Source organism: Nycticebus coucang, chromosome 4, assembly GCF_027406575.1.
Source record: "Nycticebus coucang isolate mNycCou1 chromosome 4, mNycCou1.pri, whole genome shotgun sequence".
NCBI lineage: Eukaryota > Metazoa > Chordata > Mammalia > Primates > Lorisidae > Nycticebus > Nycticebus coucang.
The window spans coordinates 10,197,548-10,220,794 of NC_069783.1; the positions used below are offsets into that span (position 1 = coordinate 10,197,548).

Consider the following 23,247-nt stretch of genomic DNA (forward strand, 5'->3'; position numbering starts at 1 on the left):
CCCATGTCCATTTATATGAAGAGGGATGAACAAAGATTGTAAGTTGCTTTAAACGCAAATCTGTTTTTGCTGAGTGGAATTATTTTTTTTATTTTTAAATGGTTTAAGAGCTTTTTGCCGCCACCAGTTTTCAGATGCAGAGACAGGCCCTGGGGAGCCTAATGTTGAGTGATGAAGCCCAGGGCCAGCTCAGAGCCACCCACCCTGCCAGCGCAGCTCCCTGAGCTCCAGCTCACAGCTGCGCCAGCGTCTGCACTGTGGGCTGCTTCTAGCTCTTTGTAACTTGGCAGAGCTATGTGACGCTTTTGCTAGAACGTGAGGGGGCCGACAGTGTCCAATGAGTGTGCATGTGTGTCCTGTGGCATGAGTATGCACAGTGCTTCTCACTGCAGTGGGAGGGTGAGTGATGGGCCCTGGAGGTGGTGGGCAGAGTCCAGGAAGAATTGACACAGTTTGTCAGAGTGAGCCTCTTCCTGGTCCCCATGCTGTGCCTACCTTCCCCATGACCCTGCCCCACAGACCTGAGCCTCATTGGCCTGTGCCTCACCTTGCTCACCCACCTCCCACACTGTGTCCTGCATGCTCAGGACTCGGCACACGTCTCTCTCTCTCTCTCTCTCTCAGCTCTAGCACCATGGCCTCCAGGCACAGGGCTGACAATGTGAGTGGGGCCTGGCCCTGTTTGGGCAGCTCGGGCCTGAGGCCTTCGGTGAAGCAGGCAGAGCCTGCCCTGACAGCAAGAACTGAGGTTCAGCTTGTCCAGCTGTTCTAGCCAAAGTGTCTGGGCCCTGCCTGCTCTGTGGCACTGAGCATACCACTGTGTCCCCGTCAGCCGCATGGGTCAGGCTGGCCACCATAGGTTACTTGCTCTGCAGCACCCAGCACCCAGCTCTGTAGCACCCAGGCTGGCCACCATTGGTCAGGCATCACACAGACAGAGGCAGGATGGGGAAGCTGGTGGCCTACAGCTTTCCAGAGTCCACAGGAGCTTCTGTTGGTGAACACTGTGTGAACAGCTGCTCCTTACGGGGAGGGACTAGAGAATTTTACTACAGCTCATGGGATGCAGCAATGGGGCCAACTTCTGGGGCAGTTGACTTGTCATCTGAGGAGATTTATATGAGTCTGAGTCATTTGAGGAAATTCATAGGTTGTCTAAGAATGAAACTCTAGAAGAATGTGGTGACTTCCAGGACAGCAGTGATAATAATAATGCAACAACAATGACAACAAAAATAATACCAGCAAAAAGATATTGAGCATTTATTATGCACCAGGCATTTCTTATGCTAAGCACATTAATCTCAGGCAGCACTAAGATATGGCTACCGTTCTTTATCTCTGCTGTACGGATGAAGGAATCCAGGCTGAGAGGATTATATGACTTGTCTGCAGTTAAATGGGCGAGTAAGTGGCAGAGCTGGGTGATGGCACCCACCTGACCACAGTGCTCCCGTGATTAGTGACAATGTTGCTGAGCATTACCACTGCTGGGTGACTGAGCAGAAAGTCACCCTGGGTATTCCCTCATTCTTGTATTTCATCCAGGCCAGGGTTTCTAGGGTTTCCCCAAAGCCTAAAACTGTGCCCATTAATGCGGGACTCCGGGGCTTCTGGGGGCAATGGCTTCACAGGGCGGTGCCCTCGACACAGGGAGTCAAGGGATTCCAGGAAGAGTCTTCTGAAGGAGGAGGACGAGGCGTTGTAGAGGACAGGTGTCACAGCTGAGCTAATGTAGAAAAGTGTGTTGGTCACCATGTAGAAGTAGTGATAGAAATCATAGAGTGTGCTGCAAGAGAAACCCAGAAGGCCTGGTTAGAGGACCGGCCACCTCCCCGGTGTCCCCTTTCTGCTGGAGATGCCTCTCTCCTCTGACGAGCAGGTGAGAAGCCTGTTTTCTGTTGTCAGGAAGTGCAGTGTGAATTCGACACTGCTGTGTCCCTGCCGGCTGCCCTGGGCGAACCCTCCACTCAGCCTCCATGATCAGCCAGCCTTGGCCGTGCTTCCCGGTCGCTTGCACGGTAAAAGTGACATGACTGATTAACAGGGGCTGTCCACCCGGGCCGCTAAGATGCAGGAGCCCTGAGCTGCCTGTGCGATCAGGGAGACGTGTCTGCACTCAGAGGAGCGGGTTCTCCTGAGAGGCCGTGCTCCTCGTCACAGAGCCCTCTGCAGGGGAGGGGCCTGCCATGAGCTCGTGCTGCACACGTGCACAGGGGCTGGTCACGGCTCCCGAGCTGGAGGCATCTATCTGCATGGCTGTTTCCTCGGAGGCCATTTAACGGGCTCTCCATTCTCTTGGATGTTTGGGTCCTGTGGAGATTAGGGGCATGGCGATTTCCATGAGGAAGGTAATAGATTCTCTCCCCTTCTCTCACCGTATCATTAAAGGGGGTGCACATCCTGGCGTCTGTCATGGGGCCTCTGTCAGGTCATAGGGTCACAGCTCTGAGCCTTCCTCCCTCTCTTTCTGTAACAACATGGCCTGCACTCCTCCGTGGGCTTCTCTCTAGCCGACGTCAGGAGGCCCATGGTCCCGACTACCATCCATGTGGCCTGACCAGCTCAAAGACGTTCCCAGAGAATGCCTTGTTCCCAGGGAACCCCCTGCTGGGAAATTATGAGGATGCAGACAGAGCAGGGCAGCTGGAATGTAGCCTGGAGTTCCCTGGGACCCAACAGCTGAGAGTCCCCCCTGAAGAGCAAAGGAGACCAGAGACCACAGGCCCAGCCCTGGGGGTCCTCCGTGTGTGTCACACTCAGTCCACTGGTCATTGGGGACGTAGCAGTACATGAGCCTGCGGACGTGGTACGGCAGCTAGCAGATGATGTACACAGCCACGATGGCCCCTGAAGAACAATGGGAGAGACAGCCCCAGAGATCAGACACATCCTCGGGTGTGCCATCTCTGAGTGAGGAGGATGCCAAGGTGACAACAGCATTTCCCTGTAACTTGTTCCTAGAGTCAAAGGTCGGAAAGGGGCTTTGAGGTCATTTGGTGCACCCCGTCTGAATCTGTTCACAAACTTGCTTTGTCCTGTCTGTGACTGTCTGCTTTGACCATGACCTGGATGTGGCATGCTTGCAGGATTACTTTGGGCCATTACTCAGGGCTAGGTATTCCCACCTGGTTGTCCAACCACATACACAGAACTGTGTCTTTCCTGCCTCAGGAAGCCTCTCCTTCCCCCAGTCCTGTTTCTGATTGCCGATGGCAGCACCATCCACCAGACATGCCAGACATAAGCCCAGAGGTCATACTTCTCTGTTCCCCTGCATCCAACCTATTAAAGGCCTCCTCCTGACGTGTCTCCATTCCTTCCTGTCCCCACCGCCATTGTCCTAAGAGGCAAGAGGCTCCTACCTCTTTCCCACTGGCCTATGACCACAGGCTCCTGACCTTCTGCCCCTTCTCTCTGTCACTCCTGCTTTGTCACAACTGGCAAATGCATCTTCTAGCCCAGTGTGACCCCTGTGGCAGCAGGAGCCTGGGAGAAGTGCAGAATATTGGGCCCTGCAGTCTGTGTTTCACAACGCTGCAGATCATTCTGTGTGCTTTTGAATTTGAGGAGTACTATTTAACCCCTTCTCCAAAGATCTTATGAGTACAACAGCTCTGAAGAGCAAATCTCTGGACACGGACTCTTTGATGACCATGCACTGTCTATAAAAGAAGTCCAGCACCTCGAGTGCTGACTTTGTGTTAACTTATCGCAGCACTTCACACTTAACTCTTACGTCTCTGTCTATGCACAGACGTGATGTTGATGAGGGCAGGGACCTGTCTTATACTTATTCCTCCCAGGCCCTGTGAAGTGTCTGGCTGCAGTAGGTGCTTGAAGAGACCCCTGCTTTCTTGTTGCCTTTTCATTTCCCTTGCAAGGCCACACTTTCCCAGATACTTTCAAAAACAAGCAAACCAATAGATCAATGTTATAGCAGGAAGTGGAGAGTCAGAAGAGAACTGGACTTGGAGACCCACCCCGTCTGAGAGTCTGCAGTTTCCATCTGCAGTCCTCAGTAGTAACTTCTTGTGCTCACCCACACGGCCAGACTTCCTGAAAAGTGGCCAGGTGTCTGCTTGTCTGTGCTACCTCCTGAGGCAGATTGGGGGTCCATGTACAGAACTCCCAGTCCTTCCTTCGGTTAGCCCACCGCACCCTACAGGAACCCTGTTGATCATACGGTTCCCCTGAGACACAGGATTCAGGAAACCGAGAGGGAGGCGGTGACGTGCTGAGGTCATCAGGCCAGGGATGAGTGGCGGTAGCCCTGGCATCTGACCCCTGTCTGCTGGACAGGGTTAGTGAGGACTTAACTGAGAAGCCAGATGCTGTGCTGGAGGCTGTGGATCTGGCTTGTGTCCTTGTGTCTCACCAGGCCGGCCTGGCCTCTCAGGGACAGGGTCTTCCTCCACGCAATGAAGCCAATGAGACCCTCCTCACTCAGCAGCTCCAGGTGGCTGGGGACAGTGATGCCTGGGCCAGAGGTGGATGGCACCTGGGAGTAGAGGGCCAGCAGGTGGCTCACTGTGACCCCATTCAGGAAGGCGGTTAGTGCCAAGGGGAGCACGAAGGATACCAGCACGTTCACCTGTGGAGGTAATTCCGAGGGCTGTGGAGCAGATCCAAGGGCTGTGCCCCAGGCTTGTGCACCAGCAGAGGGAGCAACAGAAGGGCTTAAAGGTAAGAGAGAGAAAATTCTCAGAAAGTAGGAAGCAAGTGAAGAAAATAGGAGAGCAAAGAAAATTGGGGGAAAAAAAACAAAATTTTATGAAAAAAGCCTAAAACACATTTAAGAAAATTTTCCCCAAATTGAGAGTTCTGAGCTTCTAGATCTGAAGTCTCCTTGGGTGCCTGGAGCAATGGCTGAAAATAGATTCCCCCCAGTCTCGTTCTTATGATAGTTAATACCCTGGGGATAAAGAGAAGATCTTGACAGCGTCCAAGGAAATAACACAGATCACACAGAAATAATGGAAAACCTGAACTTCTTAATGACAACGGTGGAAGCTGGAATATAACGAGAAATGCTTTACAATGTGTGTGTGGGAAAATGGCTTCCATCTTAGAATTTTATATAGAGCCTTTCTTTTTTTTTTTTTAAATAGAATCTCACATTGTCATCCTCAGTAGAGGATGCAATCTCAAACTGTTGGGCTTAAGTGATTCTCTTGCCTCAGCCTCCCGAGCAGCTGGGACTACAGGCACCTGCCACACGCCCGGTTATTTTTTAGAGATGGGGTCTTGCTCTTGCTCAGGCTGGTCTTGAACTCCTGAGCTCAGGCAATCCACCCTGCTAGGCCTCCCAGAGTGCTGGGATTACAGGCATGAGCCACCACACCTGGCCTATATCCAGCCATTTTATGACAAATAGGAGGATAAAAGAAAATTTCGTATGCAAATTCTCAACTTTTTTATGTTCTGTGGACCTTTTCTCAGGTCTCAAGAGGTTATGAGAATAGATGTTCCAGCCAAATAAAGTTATAAGCCAATAAAAGAGGAAAACCTGGGCTTCAAAAATAGGGTACCCAACAGGGGAGCTGGGGAGCAATGGCAGGGCTTCCAGGGGGCCCTGAGCAGATGGAGGAGAGTTCCCAGAGGGTCCCCTGTGCACCGGAGAGCAGCCAGTGGGGTTGGAGCAGGAGGCTGGAGGCTCTGAGGATTGAAAAACAAAAGATGGAAGTGGTAGGTTATTGGATGCGTCTGAACATACTGAGACAGAATTTACACTTTAGGTAGAGAAGTTGGAGATAAATTAGAAGTTGGTAGTAGAAAGCTAAGCAAATGAAAACAAGATTATGCATTATTAACTGCAACGAAAACAAAAGTCGTATTGGAAAGAAAACACAATAAAAATATACAACATGGCTCCCCAGTGAAGTCTCTTTACATAGTCACAATTGTGTACATACTGAGCATAAATTTAACCAAACACAGAAATAGAATTAAACCTGAAGGATATGGGGGGCAGAGATAGGAATAGAGGGAAATGCTGGTTTTCTATAGGTAGAAGATAGTGGACACAATGTGAAATTGGAAACTAAAGCAAGGGTGGGATTATGTAGGGAAAGAGGGCAAGGGGCTGAGAGTGGGCGGCTTTGTCTCCCAACCAGGGAATGCGAATCGGATATGAAGGGGCAGGTGTGGGGCTGCTGTTTTACATGACAAACCTTGTAGTATTATTATTTGGTATTACTTGACTTAGAAAAATGAGTTTATTATATAATACCCTGTGTTTTAAATGTTTGTTTATTTATTTACTTTTTAAGAGACAGGATCTTGCTCTGTCACCCAGGCTGCAGTGCAGTGGCACAATCATAGCTTACTGCAACCTTGAACTCCTGGGCTGGAGCAATCTTCCTACCTCAGTCTCCTGAGTAGCTGGGACTATAGTTGTATGCCACTATACCTAGTTAAGTTATTTTTATTTTTTGTAGAGATGCAGGTTTGCTATGTTACCCAGGCTAGTCTTGAACTCCTGGGCTCAAGTGATCTTCCAGCTTGGCCTCCCAGAGTGCTGAGATTACAGGCATGAGCCTCTGTGCCTGGCCTAAATGTTTTATATTAAAAATTTAAAATATAGGCTTGGTGCCTGTAGCTCAGCAGCTAGGGCGCCAGCCACATTCGCCGGAGCTGGCAGGTTTGAATCCAGCCCAGGCCTGCCAAACAACAATGACAGCTACTACCAAAAAATAGCCAGGTATTGTGGTGGGCGCCTGTAGTCCCAGCTACTTGGGAGGCTGAGGCAAGAGAATGGCTTAAACCCAAGAGTTGGAGGTTGCTGTGAGCTGTGATGCCACAGCACTCTACGACCAGGGCGACATAGTGAGACTCTGTCTCCAAAAAAAAAAAAAAAATTCAAAATATATGTGTTACAACATTTTTCTTTATCAGTTCTAAGGCTATTTTATTCCTTATCCTTTGTAAACATTTAAAAAAAATCCAATATTTTGATACCACTTTAAAATCAGTACGATTTGAGTTGGGTTCTCCCTTTTTCAGGGAATTATCGTTCATGCTTTTTTAACTTCGTGTGTCCTCACAAATCAGCAACAGCAAAAGACAAATGACGCGCGTGACAATCATTTCAGTTTTTTGAGGAATCAAGAAGGTTTATAAAGTAACAACACAATTACTATCAAGTTGTAGCTTTAATATTAGTCAAGATAGATGGAAAGAAAAACATATTCATAAGTTAGGAATTCATCTTTGGAGTTTTGAAATCTTGGTGAGAACTGTACACAGTTTCTTGAACTTCAGAAACTATGAGCAATTTTCTTGGACCAAAAACACTGATTAATATCAACAGTGAATCAACTCACTGTGTCATTAAAAAGAAATTAGGATCCAAACAATCCTGACTGGAGTCTGATCATTTTGTTAATGTATGCTTTATGTTTCAAGTTAAACATTATTTTATATACTATTTGTTAAACAAGGCTGGGCGTGGTGGCTCACGATGGTAATCCGAGCACTCTGGGAGGCTGAGGTGGGTGGATTGCTTGAGCTCAGGAATTCAAGACCAGCCTGAGCAAAAGCAAGACCCCCGTCTCTACTAAAAATAGAAAAACTGAACCAAGAGGATTGCATGAGCTCAAGAATTGGAGGCTGCCGTGAGCTATGACGCCACGGTACTACTACCCAGGGTGACAGCTTGAGACTCTGTTTCAAAGAGAAAAAAAAAGGTAAATTAAAAAAACCCAAACTATTTGTCAAATAACTTTGTTACACTGAACGACTTCATTAACTGTGATGCCAAAAGCTTGCCCTGCTGTAATTCCCAGCTTCATTGCCTTGAACAGTTTAAACGTCAAGGAAACTGTGTATCATATAGGTGAGGCAAACCCTCCTGGAGCTTTCTATTTTTTTTTCAAAGCCTGACTCTAAAATAGTCAGATAGTCACTATGACAAGTGGTGGGACTTGGCTCGCAGGCACTTTGGGCATATGGCTGTCCGACTGATTCACTGTCACAGCCACGCCAGGGGCTGGTGGGAGCTGCAGTGCACTGACTCTTCCACTGTAGCCCAGAACCACATGCGGCTGCTGGGAGGTAGATGAGCATCCCCTGCTGCTCTGTGGCTTTGCTGTGCTGGGCCTGGGCCAGCGTTGGGACAGGCAGCATGCGCACTGCACGCTGAGGCCGGAGGCCAGGATTAGTCTGCCTGACTTAGTGGCAGTGCTGCCGTCCTGAGTCCCCCGGTTCCATTCACCTGGGTACTGCTCTGCTGCTGGTTGTTTTTTGGTTTGTTTTTATCTCCTTTGTCATTAGGTAAGGATTTGGATAAAGAATTTGAAAACCTGAAAAAATGTCAGATATACTAAGTGGATCTTCTAAAAATCAGGGATCCTTCCTAGCTAGTTCTGAGTAATTATCTTTACAGGGGCCGTCGTGAGCAAAGTCTGACATAAGCAGGATGCTGTCTCGTGGGCTCAAGTGTACGTTTTCTCCCCAGTTCTTCCTGGGGCTACAGTTGGCCTGTGAGCTTCTTCTGAATGTCCAGGCCTTTTCATTATTAATATATCTGTCCAAACATCCCATTAAGCTGCATGTTCCCCCAGTAACGTTATTAGTTCTCCAAATACATAACCTGTGGCCCATATGTCAGCAGCTTTGGGACAATGTCTTGCTCCAGAATGTTACAACTGCTAGATCCAATGTAGGCTTCCAAGGGAACCAAAATTCTGGGTATAGCCCAGACCAGCAGTTTTTTTCCTTCTTCACTTGGGACCGTCAGTTGGCACATAGGCAGCAAATCACATCAAGGTAATGATGAGTTCACTATCCCCCAAGGTGGCTTTTTGTTTGAATTAAAAGCTCTGTGACACTAGATTATGGTCCAGAGTTCATACAGAAGCCGTATCAGCACAAGGCAGAATGCTTTCTGAAGACAGAGGACGTTCGGAAGCTGAAGCTTGTGAAGAAACCATCTTTCCATCTGTCCTCCCGGTTTTGTAGATGTGAGCTAAAGGGCTGCAGCTGCCTGAGGGCCTTCCCACGGTCCCCTGACCTGGTTCCCTGGCCCCTGAGGCTGGAACAATGGACTGTGACTTTAAAGAGAAGCTGTCCAGTGAGTGAAGCCATTTGAGGACCTGTAGCGTTTACTAGAAGGTGAGCATTTACTGAGGACGCCACATCCTGGGCATTCCCACATGAGCTCATTTAATTACCACAGAGGATGCCATTAGCGATCCTCGTGCCCCCTGGACAAACCTGGGTGTGTGTACCCTACCCACAGACACCAGGATGCCCTTTTTTGAGTCAACGATGAACAACAGACACCAGGACTCCTGGGAGCCCTGAGCCCCTGACTCAAGGTCCCCAGGCAGCCCCAACATCCTGGCTTCACATCTTCATTATGGTTGACACTATTTCCAGTTGGGTATCTATCATTTGCAACAAGAGGAGCTCTGATGAAAGCCCTCTCCAGCCTCTTTGTATCACCTCCACAATGACTAAATTCTTTAGTTTGGAAAACAAATGCCAATCTCCTTTTCTAGATAAAGAAACTGATAAACCTTCGCCAGGCATTTGGCCCCCTTGACCCCTCCCTCGTGTCCCAGCCCTTGATCTCCCCCATCCATGGGGGACCTGAGGCCAGCTCCCTGGTGACCATAGGGAAACTCAGGCCCCTAAGAAAGTAACAGCAGACTGTCGCTCATGGTGATTCCAGGTGATGGGCCGGGGGCTCTGGCTGAGCTTGCCAGGGAGGACCTGGGAGGGATCGTTTAAGGAAGTAAGAGGTGACACGTTCAGTAGAAAGAAGGTCCCACTTCCTGGAAAGCTGCTGTACAGAGATCCACTTCTGAGATGACTCTGTGGCCTTAGTTGACCCAGGACAACCAGAGGAGCCATGAGTACAGGACCTGAGAGGAGCCTGGCCATGGTTACCCCCAGGAGAACCCCCCCAACATATCCAGGAATGCTAGGATTGAATGGGGACAAAGTGGCTCCAATGAAATCCCACAAAACATTAAGATGTTGCTTGTGCCCACGGCTTTCTCCTGGTTTCTCAGGACTGCAACCCAGGTTGGTGAGGGGACACCTCCCGTGAGGCCCTTCCATCCTCTGTGCCTGCCCAGCAGGAAAACAAGCAAAACACCATAAGGGAGGGGCCCTGGGACCCTGTGGGCAGGCCAGGCTTCCAGCTGGGAGGAAGCTTTGAATCAGGAAGAGGAGGAGCCCCACTTAGGGTGGCATGTGTGTCCCCCATGAAGCCACTGCCCCCTGTATATCTCAACCTGCTGGCACAGTGCCCCCCATGTGCTTTCACAAGCTTGTGGGCAGAGAAGGGTGCCGCACCCCCGGCATCAAGCCGTGGCGGGATGGCTCTGTCCGCGTTGTAAAAACTGTGGTAAGGCGGTGAGTGCTCTTCGGAGCGTTGCCCCCAGTCCCCCTGGCTTGCGACAGCAGCGCATAAGTTGCCTAGCATGCCTTTTAGTGAACGTAGGAAGTCATGAGGTGCGGCATAAAAGCCTAAGAAACTTTTACCCTGAAACCTGTCTGTTCAGTTGAATGACTGATTATTGCCTAATTGTTTTGAGAAACTAAGAATAAACACAGTGACTTACTGATCCACAATTAAACACAGCAAGTATGGCTGTGCCGGACTCAGTGGCTCCAAGAGAGCCTGTACAACAGCACGTCCCCACCATAAATGTCAGTGAATTGAAATAGTACATCGAGAGAATGCAGGCACGGCAAACAAGATGTTCCAACATGACACCTCCTGCAGTAAAACTTTACTTAGAAAAATGTCTTACTTCACTAATTTTCATATGTAACACAAATCAATAGAGTAGTTTAATGTTTAATAAACAATTAACTATGAATCAGAATATAGTTACTAATTAGAGTAAAAATATATAGTAGTAGTCAAGTATTATACATAAAAGAATATGTTCAGCTGTTTTTAAAAGAGATCATAAGAAACTGAGAACAATTACAGAACTAAGAGAAGTTACAAGCCTTGACATTCCTAGATAAGGGGAAGCAACCAGGTGTTACTAATGAAACCACTTCCTTAGAACAAAAACCTTAAAAATATACAGTGCATCAAAAGAATGTAAATACCATAAACAAGATGTTTCCAACCTGATATCCACCCACCCTTTCCCCCTATCTCTAACCTTGTCTTTCCTAACCTCACTTTCAATATAGTTTAGTTTTCATACAATATCCTTTTATTTCTCATGTTTCCTTCACACTTTAATCACTTATATGATTCATAATACACCTCTAATCATAACAACTATATATAATCATGAAACTAAAACTATGAAAGAAAGTAGTGTTATATGTTAAAAAACACATTCAACTTTAGATAAAGGAAGCTGAAAAGTAACTACTGCTTATCAGCTACCTCACAGCTGCCATTTGTTCCCCCTTGCGGGCAAAACACTGTGTAAGATAGATGGTTGAATGCCTACGTTTGTAAGACAAGATAAGAACTTGTGACCACCTGCAAGTCATAAAAATGTCTTTTGTGATTTGTAATGCTTTGTCAAAAATGTATAAAAGACACTCTTAAAATTCAGTAAAGTTGCAGCTACTTTCATCATCACTTGTGGTGTCTAGTAGTCTGTCAAACCATCCTGCGTCGACCTTCCAATCAACCTGAGCCGTTCGCCCTGAAAAGCCCTCGGACTGAGACTCATTCGACTGGCGGTCCGCGGCAGCTGGCGCCCGAACAGGGACCTGAAGGACAGGTGATCTTTCTTTTTCTTTCTTTCTCTCTTTTCAGATTGAAGGCGACTCTCACCAGGGAGCTGCAGTCCCGCCGGTAAAGGCTGACCGGTTAAGTGTGAGTAATCAACAGGTACCATGAGGCACGCATTGATCAAAGAGGAACGTATATTCAGTGTCATGTTACAGCATTTGTTAGTTAAAAATGGGTTCAATGTGTCCCTCAAATGGTTGGAGGAGCTTATACATTTTCTTATTAAACAAGGTGCGGAGGAGCCGTACCAAGACTTTATTTCAAGGCTGGAAGAAGCCATTAACAGAATGCTCCCCCCGTCTGAGGGCACATCACTGTTGCTCAAACAGTTAGAAGCATGCATGGATGCCTCACCAGCTATAGCCCAGGGTATGGCTTATGCTGCAGCAATGCAAGGGCAGAAATTTAGCTCATATGTGAAAAACTCCTTCAATAAAGGAGGCAAGGGGCCAACAGCTCCTACTAACACTTGCTACAATTGTGGCAAGCCAGGACATATGCAGAAGGACTGTAAACAGTCCCATGCCAATAAGCCGAGGGGGGACCCACCCGGCTTATGCCCTCGCTGTAAGAAGGGCAGACACTGGAAAAATAAATGTAAATCAAAATTTCATAAGGATGGAACCCCCTTGAATGACAAGGGTGACACTGATCCTGAGGATCAGGACGTACGGAGATCAAAAAACTAGTAAAAGGGGCATTCTCCCAGCCCAGGCCCCAAGGGAGAGCAGGCTGTAGCTTGTAAAACACAGCCCTCATCTACTTTGAATCCTCAAACCCCTGAATTTACTATTCATGACCTTTCACGGGGCGCTCCTGGAAGTGCAGGTTTAAATTTAGCAAGTGAAAAGAATGTCTTATTATCCAAATGGGATGGTGTTACTTTAATCCCCACTGCAGTAAAAGGGCAACTCTTACCGGGGACAGTTGGAATTATAATTGGGAAAAGTTCAAATTATACTAAAAACTTTGAAGTTATTCCAGGAGTAGTTAACTCAGATTCAGAAAAGACAACGCAGAAGGAGACGCCAGCGGCTGCTGCAAGATCTCACCCGCCGCTTAGAGAAAATGAAAGTACACTCGCCGATAGCAAACAAAACCACCGGCACCCGGCACATTTCCACTGACTCCAAGACGGCTGAAAAGACCCAGCGGGGAAGGAAGCTAAGGGCCCCCCTGCCCTTCGTGGGGCGGGCCTGCCTCCCAAGTGTTACAGCCCCCAAACAGCAGCACTGACGAAATCCCAAGGGTGAGGTTTAGAACCTTTATTATTGACTCTTTGCCACTAGTAATTTATATAAATAAGAAAAATATTTTTACAAACTGAATCTTTGTCAACGGATAAAATTCTTGTCTTTTAAACCTTCTAATTATCAGTTTGGCTAAGTGAATAAGTAACTTCATGGTAAACTGGAATCCTGTTTGATGGAAAGTGAGTTTTTGAGAGTAAGAGAAATTAAGCAGAAAAGAGAATGACATTGTGTAAAGAAAGAATCTTGTGTGATAAATTTTGTCCTGAAGCAGAATAGTTATGTAAGAAAGTAAAAGGCAGAACAAAAGTTCAAGAAAGTTTAGAATGTTTGTAGATGGTCTGTGCAAGTTAAATGAAACTTATAAAAGAGAATTTGTGAAAGAATTTACATGTGATCCAGTTAACTATATATTTCCTTTAAAATCTTTTAACTTGTAAAAATAACCAATTGTATTGCTTCTTCTGGTATATTTCATGTAAATAATAGATTGCTGAATGTTATGTTAATTGTAAAAAAACCTTCATATGTAATGTTACCTGTAAATCTGTAAGACAATCCATAGTATGATAACTCTACCTTACAAGTTTTACATACTGTTAATGAATTAATTAGACCTAAAAGATTTATAGCAGCATTAATTTTAGGTATTTTAGCTTTAATTTCTATAGTCACTACATTTACAGTGGCTACAACTACCTTGGTACAAGAAATACATACGGCTCACTTTGTCAACTCTTTAAACAGTAACATTACTCTAACTTTAATGACTCAGGCTAGTATAGATAATAAACTTAAAACTAAACTCAACATCCTGGAAGAAGTAGTGTTAGCTCTAGGACAAGATATAAAGTTCATACAACATAAACTTCAAACTAGATGTCACTCTGCTTTTCCAGCTATCTGTGTCACTCCTCTACCTTATAACCTCTCCACCTCTTGGAACAAAACAAAGGCACACTTACAAGGTGTGTGGAAGGATAATGATATTACACATGACTTACATACCCTTCAAAAGGATATCACTGCCATCAGTGAAGCTCATCTACCTAGTACATCTCTCGATGCTCTGGCTCAATCACTCTCTGACAATCTTAAGTCTTTAAATCCTATATCTTGAATTCAGTACATTGTGTTTATTGTTATTATTGGATGCCTGATATTCTGTGTTGTTTTACTGTTACCTTATCTCCTTCGTTGTGTCTTTTCCTCCTTAAAGGCTGTTCGCCAAGACCTCTTTGAACTACGTTTCATTAACAAAAAAGGGGGAAATGCCGCACCCCCGGCATCAAGCCGTGGCGGGATGGCTCTGTCCGCGTTGTAAAAACTGTGGTAAGGCGGTGAGTGCTCTTCGGAGCGTTGCCCCCAGTCCCCCTGGCTTGCGACAGCAGCGCATAAGTTGCCTAGCATGCCTTTTAGTGAACGTAGGAAGTCATGAGGTGCGGCATAAAAGCCTAAGAAACTTTTACCCTGAAACCTGTCTGTTCAGTTGAATGACTGATTATTGCCTAATTGTTTTGAGAAACTAAGAATAAACACAGTGACTTACTGATCCACAATTAAACACAGCAAGTATGGCTGTGCCGGACTCAGTGGCTCCAAGAGAGCCTGTACAACAGCACGTCCCCACCATAAATGTCAGTGAATTGAAATAGTACATCGAGAGAATGCAGGCACGGCAAACAAGATGTTCCAACATGACACCTCCTGCAGTAAAACTTTACTTAGAAAAATGTCTTACTTCACTAATTTTCATATGTAACACAAATCAATAGAGTAGTTTAATGTTTAATAAACAATTAACTATGAATCAGAATATAGTTACTAATTAGAGTAAAAATATATAGTAGTAGTCAAGTATTATACATAAAAGAATATGTTCAGCTGTTTTTAAAAGAGATCATAAGAAACTGAGAACAATTACAGAACTAAGAGAAGTTACAAGCCTTGACATTCCTAGATAAGGGGAAGCAACCAGGTGTTACTAATGAAACCACTTCCTTAGAACAAAAACCTTAAAAATATACAGTGCATCAAAAGAATGTAAATACCATAAACAAGATGTTTCCAACCTGATATCCACCCACCCTTTCCCCCTATCTCTAACCTTGTCTTTCCTAACCTCACTTTCAATATAGTTTAGTTTTCATACAATATCCTTTTATTTCTCATGTTTCCTTCACACTTTAATCACTTATATGATTCATAATACACCTCTAATCATAACAACTATATATAATCATGAAACTAAAACTATGAAAGAAAGTAGTGTTATATGTTAAAAAACACATTCAACTTTAGATAAAGGAAGCTGAAAAGTAACTACTGCTTATCAGCTACCTCACAGCTGCCATTTGTTCCCCCTTGCGGGCAAAACACTGTGTAAGATAGATGGTTGAATGCCTACGTTTGTAAGACAAGATAAGAACTTGTGACCACCTGCAAGTCATAAAAATGTCTTTTGTGATTTGTAATGCTTTGTCAAAAATGTATAAAAGACACTCTTAAAATTCAGTAAAGTTGCAGCTACTTTCATCATCACTTGTGGTGTCTAGTAGTCTGTCAAACCATCCTGCGTCGACCTTCCAATCAACCTGAGCCGTTCGCCCTGAAAAGCCCTCGGACTGAGACTCATTCGACTGGCGGTCCGCGGCAGAAGGGGTCCTGGTTGGCCCCGCTTGGCTCCTTTAGGTTTCCTGGGGAGCCAGAAAGGGGCTGGAGAGGGCTGTGCTGCCTCAGCCTTCCCCACTTTCCCCGAGTGCTGAACACATGTGATCACAGTCCTGTGTGACCAGAAGGCACTGGCTTATAGAAACACACAGAACCTGAGACACACACTCTGGAAAGTATCACTTTCAAAAAATGCTTTACAAAGTGCCACAAGTCCGTCACACGCTGTATGAGTTCAGAAGAGATGGGGAGAGCATGCCAGGAGTTGGGTTGTTGAGAGAAGGCACTAGGGAGCGATGAGGGTGCAGCAGCATTTTGAGGGATAAGAAGGGTTGGAGGGGAGAGAGCAGAAGAAAAAAGTTCTCTTTTTTTTTTTTTTAAGCCAGAGGTTAGGCACAGGGTGGTGGTGGGGTGCAACAGGGCAGCCAGTGGCCTGGGGGAGGCAAGTCTCAGGGCGTGTAATAGGAAATGAGGTCAGAGCCTAATCAGGAGATGGGAAGGGAGGCCCAGGACACTACCTCCATCCTCACCTCGCCTCCAGGGAGGTGCCCTCCAGAGCTGTGACCGGAGGTGTCACAAAATCTGTATTTTTTTTACAGTTGTTGTTGACAACTGCAACAACAACAACAAAATAGCCGGGCATTGTGGTGGGCAACTGTAGTCCCAGCTACTTGGGAGGCTGAGGCAAGAGAATTGCTTAAGCTCAAGAATTTGAGGTTGCTGTGAGCTGTGATGCCACAGCACGGTACCGAGGGTGACATAGTGAGACTCTGCAATTTTATACTCATTAACATTTGGGCACCTTTGAGTGGGAGGAACACAGGCTTTGTAGTTAATTTTGAATTCAAATGGCGCCTTCTGTCAATGCTTCACCTTGGCCAAGTCTTTTGTAAAAAGGGAGGACAGACTCAACTTTCTGGGAGGTGGGTAGCATCAGAGCTGAAATGTCCGCTCCCGGGGCAGGGGCGGCGCCCTTTCTCCCCCACCCCCCAGACCTACCTGGATTAACACCTGCAGCGCGGCGCGGCTCACCAGCGCGGTGCACACGCGCGAGGCGGGCTCCGGCTCGCCGCCGGGCGTCTTCAGCTCGCGCTTCTGCCCCATGATTACAGCTGTGGGCAGGGCGAGGCCGAGCGAGGCGGCCCAGACGAATGCCAGCAGGCGGCGGGTCCGGCGCGGGGAGAGCCAGCGGCGGGAGCGCAGCGGCTGGCACACCGCCAGGCAGCGCTCTGCGCTCAGGCGGGTCACGCTGAGCACCGTGGCGTAGGCGCACAGCTCGCGCACGAAGTAGTAGCCGCGACAGCCCAGGTCGCCGAAGACCCAGGGGTAGTGGAACCACACGAAGTTGTAGAGCTCCATGGGCATGCAGACCAGCAGCAGCAGCAGCGCTGAGAGCGCCAGGCTGAGCACGTGGTAGCGCAGGTGTCCGGGGCAACCGGGCCGCCCCTTCAGCACCACGTGCACGGACAGCGCATTGCCCACTGCAGCCAGGGCCAAGATCAGCGCGTAGAGCGCGGTGAGCAGCACCTTGGCCCAGAGGCGCGTGTCCACGCCCAGCCGGGCGTCCAGGCTCAGCCCCGGGTTGGGGCTGGGCGGCGGGGGCTGCGGGCTACTGGTCTCCATCCCACTCCCGGGGACTGCGCTCCCTCCCTCTCACTGCCCCGGGACTGGGCGAGCTGCCTGACGAGCGAGCCCCTCCTCCTTTCTGGGAACCTCCAGGAGTGGGAGGCCACGCCGCCTGAAAGGGTGTCCCTGAGCAAATAAACTCTGAACGCGAGGGCAAGGCTGTTTCTGACAGTCCCGCTTCTGGATTCAGTTCAATCCAAGGAGCACAGGCTGGTGGAAGATGGGTGGGACTCCACCTCTTTCTGGCTTTGTGACCTTAGCGAGTTTTTTAAGCCTGTCTGAACTTAATTTTGCAATTTGAAAACATTACCTACATTGCAGAATTTCTGTGACGATTAACTGAGCAAATCTGAGTGAGAGCTTTTACCTGCCACACAAATAGACATGAAGATTTTGTCTTGGGCCTGGACCTGTGTGCACCTGTTTTCTGCATGTGCAGTCCCAGAGGTGACTTGGGAAAGCCTTTGCCAGCACTTCATCATTTTGCAATGTTATGGCTCTTGCTAAAGTGCTGTTTCCATGCCTCACTAGTAGCCTCACGGAACTCCTTTGTCGCTGACAGATACATCCTCATTGTACCATACTTCTCAGTCCTTTGAGAATGTCATTTAAGTTTCCCTCAGGTTTAAGGATCCCATACAGGTGAATATTAAACACATATTTTTGAAGCACCAGTACCAATCAATTTTTAACTTAAAAAAAAAATCTTTTAATGGCCATGATTGCATTAATGTATACAGCTATGATTTAATAAAAAAATCTTTTAATGGGTTTCATATAGCTTAAAAGGCCTGTAGAGTTGGGAAAAGGCAAGGTTTCTGCTACTTTTTGGAAGAATACTCTAAGTACAAAGTTTCCAAAGGTCTAGGCTGGTACGGCACAGGAGACTGTGAGCTTGCACTCAGAAGAGGCACGGTCGCGTCTCAGCTCTGCCACTCACTTGTCTGGTGTCTTGGGCAAGTCATCCAGCTCTTCTCCTGAAAAGGAGGGGTGATAATACTACTTTGTTAGATCACTGAGTTAGAGCACTGAGCAGATAGAATTGTATGGACTGAAGTCCCAAGGCTGTCACTTCAGGGAGTTGAGTTTGAACTCCTATTCAGTAGGGGGAGCCCAAAGGTAAAGGGGACAGTCCCTGGCCTTTACATGTGATACACTATTGGGGGTGGTCCCATTTTCAGGAGGGGGTGCCATAGCATGAAAAGAAGTATCGATAGCTTCTTAGGACAACTCCAGATGAGCATCCTCCTTCATGTAGAAAGGGGAGAATTTCCATTCTATCTGTTGTAGATGGGCCTCTCCAGCCCAGTTAGAATGGGAAACGCAGTTGATGTGGGAGCAAGGGAAATTTGACACCACTAGATCAACTGTGGGTCCCCCTGGGAGATGTGTGCAGATAGCTGAGAGTTTACTGTCTGTACCAGGGACCAGGGCAGAATGAGTGCCCTGTCCTTTATATTTATCTGTCTACCCATAAGCCCTTCTCAGGGAGTATAACCATGCATAATGGTCTGGGCCTAGGTCTTACTTCTACAATACCCGTCAGAGCCTAACTTTACAACTTGTGTTGGGGCGGCGCCTGTGGCTCAAAGGAGTAGGGTACTGGCCACTGGCCCCATATGCCAGAGGTGGTGGGTTCAAACCCAGCCCCGGCCAAAAACTGTAAAAACAAAAACAAAAACAAAAAATACCAACTTGTGTTCAGATTGATTTCAGCCTATATTGGAATATTCTCATCCTTGATGTCTTCTACTGTCTATACAGAATTGAAATCTTGGCTTCCTTCTTACCTGCAGACCAGACAGCTAACTTACCCTATTTCCAATTGAGCAGCAAAGAACTAAGAAACCCCCTGGTGCTAGAGGGCTCTGACAGGTGTGAGAAGTTACAGAAGGCCAGTGGTCTAAGTCCAGGGTGGTGGTAGAGGGAACTGCCCTGTTTAGGGCTGTCTGGGTAATAGTGTCAAGTGTTTACAAGGCTTCATAAACTGTTTGTTTAAAATTACAAAAGGAAAAAACCGTGAGGAAGACAAAAAAGGAACAAAGAAGCAGGGCAAAAAATAGAAAATGTAACGAATATGACAGATATTAATCCAACCATATTAATTAATCATTTTAAACCTCAGTACTCTAAATACATCAATTAAAAGACAGAGATTATCAAAGTAGATCAAAAAACAAGACCCTACTATATGTCATGTACAAGAAACAAACTTTTTTTTCGTGTGTGTGTGATTTTTTTGGCCGGGGCTGGGTTTGAACCCGCCCCCTCCGGCATATGGGACCGGCGTCCTACTCCTTGAGCCACAGGCGCCGCCCACAAACTTTTTTTTTCTTAGAAACAAACTTTAAATATAAAGACATATAGAGTAACAAGTTAAGAGATGGAGAAAGATATAACATGCAAAAAACTTGTCAAAAGGATGCAGGAATAGCTATGTTAATTTCAGACGAAGAAAAATTTCTCAGGAATGTTATCAGGGACAAAGAAGGGCATTGAATACAGCAAAGGGGGTCAAAGAAGTAAATACTCCAAGAAGACATATATTTTAACGTGCATGCCTCTAACAATAGAGCATCAAACTACAAGAGGCAAAAACTGATAGCACTGCAAGAAGAAATAAATGATCCATTATTATATTTGGAGACTTAAAATCTTCTCTATCATAAGCAGACAGATCCAGCATCAGGACATCTGCAAGGGCATAGTTTTCAACAACATTATCAATAAATTGGAAATAATTGATGTGCATAGACTCAACTTCATCCAACAGTTGCAGATCCTTCTCAAGCTCACATGGAACATTCATCAAGATAGACAGCATTCTGGGCCATTAAACATACCTTGAAAAATGTAAAAGAATAGGAATCATCCAGCGTCTTCTCTCAGAGCATGAAGAATTAAATTCATGATTAGAACTAGACATTCAGAACAAAAAGATAGCTGGAAAACCTCAAAACCTGGATATTAAACCACGTAACTTCTAAATGACATACAACCGAAAAGAAATTTCAAGAGAAATTTAAAAATATTTTGAACTAAATGAAAATGAAAACATAAATCACCAAAATTTGTGGGATATAGCAAAAACAGGGCTTGGAGGTAAATCTCTAGCTTTTGAGTGCATATGTTAGAGAATAAGAATGATCTAAAATCAAGAATCTAATGAAAGAAATGAAAAGGAAATATGCAGAAGGAAAGACATTCTGTGCTCATGGATCTGAAGAATTAATATTGTTAAAATTATTAATTTATTATATTTAACAATTATTAATTTAACAATAAATTATTATTGTTAAACAATTAATATTGTTAATACTACTTAAAACAGTTTACAAATTCAGGCTCAGCATCTTGTAGCTCAAGCGGCTAGGATGCCAGCCACATACACCAGAGCTGGCAGGTTCAAGCCCAGCCCTGGCCTGCCAAACAACAATGACAACTACAACCAAAAATAGCCGGGCACGGTGGCGGGCACCTGTAGTCCCAGCTACTTGAGGGGCTGAGGCAAGAGAATCACTTGAGCCCAAGAGTTTCAGGTTGCTGTAAGCTATGACACCATGGCACTCTATGGAGGGCCACATAGTGAGACTCTGTCTCAAAAAAAAAATTTTTTTTCAATGTAATCCTTACCAAAATACCAATGACATTCTGCACAGAAAAAAAAAACCCCAAGATTTATGTGGAACCTGAATAGCCAAAGCAATCCTGAGCAAAAAGAACAAAGCTGGAAGCATTGCCCTACCTGACTTCAAAATGTATTACAAAGCTATAGTAACTAAACAGAATGGTACTGGCATGAGAAGAGACACATAAACCAATGAAACAGAATAGAGAATCCAGATATAAATCCACACATTTACAACCATTTTATCTTTGATGAAATTGCCCAGAACATACAATGGGGAAAGGACAATCTTGTAAATAAATGGTGATGTGAAAACTGGATCACTATATGCAGAAGAATGAAAGTAGAACCCTATCCCTCACTATACACAAAAATAAAATAAAAATGATTAAAGACTTGAATCTAAGACCTGAAGTTATGAAACTATTAGAAGAAAATGTTGGGGAGATGCTCAGGACATTGGTCTGGGGCTGGGCAAAGATTTCATGTGTAGCACTTCAAAAGCACAAGCAAACAAAGCAAAAATGAGACAACTGGAGTATAAGCTCGAAAGCTTCTGCATAGCAGAGGAAACAATCAACAAAGCACATAGACAATCTACAGAGTGGGAGAAAATATCTGCAAACTATCCATATGACAAGGGATTAATAACCAGAATATATAAGGAGCTCAAATAACTCAACAGTGAAAATATAAATAATCCAGTTGAAAAATGGGCAAAAGATCGAACCAGACATTTATCAGAAGACATTCAAATGGCCAATGGATGTATGAAAAAAATGCTCAACATCCCTAGTCATCAGAGAAATGCAAATCAAAACCACAATGCAGTGTCATTTCACCCCACTTAAATTGGCTTATACCCAAAAGATAGGCAATAACAGATGCTTCCAAGAATGTGGAGAAAACGGAACACTTGTGCACTGTTGGTGTACATAAATTAGTACAGCCACAATGGAGAATAGTATGGAGGTTCCTCAAAAAAAAAAAAAAAAACTAAAAATATAACTTTTATATAATCCAGTAATTCCACCCCTGGGTGTATATCCAAAAGAAAGAAAATCAATATATCAAACAGATCACTGCACTTACATGTTTATCACAGCTCTATTCACAGTAGTCAGAATCAACCTAAGTGCCCATCGACAGATCAATGGATAAAGAAAATGTGGTACATACACACAACGGAACGTGATTCAGCCATGAAAAATAATGAACTCCTGTCATTTGCAGCAACACAGATGGAACTGGAGGCTGTTAAGAGAAAAATGCCTAGTACTTAAAGACAAATATTGCATATTCCCACCACATGAGGAGCCTAAAACAGTGGATCTTATGAAAATAGAGACTAGATTGATGGTTTCCAGAGGCAAGGGAAGGAGGGCAGGGGAGGAATGGAAATATAAAAAGAATATAAATATATTTATTATCATTTATCTGTACATGTAAAATGGTAAAGATACTTAAATATATATATTATATATTTTAACTCCATAAAACTATTTTTAAAATAATCTAAGCTATGTAGTATTATCTTAGGAAACTAGAAAAAGAATGTAATGCAAAGTAAGCAGAAGAAAAGAAATAATAAAAATTACAGCAGAAATCAATGAAATTGAAAATGGGAAATAGAGAAAATTAACAAAGCCAAAAGTTGATTTTTTAAAAAGATCAATAAAAAAGTCTCTAGTTAGCCCCCCTAATAAAGAGAAGACACAGATTATTAATATCACAAATCAAAGAGGGGATATCACCACAGATCCTATGAACATTAAAAGGATAATGAAGAAATGTTATTAACAAATACATGTGTACAAATTTGATACCTTAGATAAATGGGCCAATTTCTGGAAAGACACAGTCTGCCAAAACTCACACAAGAAAAAACAGACAACCTGACTAGACCTACTTTTATTAAAGAAACTGAATCAATAATTAATAATCTTTCCAAACACAGAACACCAGGCCAGGATGGGTTCAGTTGTGAATCTACCAAACATTTAAGGAAGATATTATATCAATTTTCTATAATCTCTTTTCAGAAGATAGAAGCAGAGGGATAATTCCTACCTTATTCTGTGAGGCTAGTATTACCCTAATGTCATAATCAGGAAAAGAAATTCAAGAAACGAGAAGTCACCGAAATCTCTTATGAACATAGGTACAAAAATCCTCAAGAAAATATTAGCAAATTGAATCCAACAAAGTATAAAAACAATTGTACACCCTGACTACTTGGGATTTATTCCAGGTATGCAAGACTGGTTCAGCCTTTGAAAATCAATTAATGTAACCCATCACATCAACAGACTAAAGAAGGTGATCTGAACAGTAAACTCAGAAAAAAGCAT

The 23,247-nt window shown here is 45.0% G+C and overlaps 1 protein-coding gene across 1 annotated transcript; it reads right to left on the bottom strand.

Annotated features, from left to right (window-relative positions):
- Positions 1-1,296: 1,296 nt before the first annotated feature.
- On the bottom strand, positions 1,297-17,320 carry NTSR2 (neurotensin receptor 2). The gene is given in 5 exon segments (XM_053587303.1): positions 1,297-1,613; positions 1,615-1,789; positions 2,760-2,850; positions 4,321-4,594; positions 16,642-17,320. Coding segments are annotated over 5 exon segments (1,296 nt in total). The 5' UTR covers positions 17,266-17,320; the 3' UTR covers positions 1,297-1,481.
- Between the last annotated feature and the right edge of the window lie 5,927 nt (positions 17,321-23,247).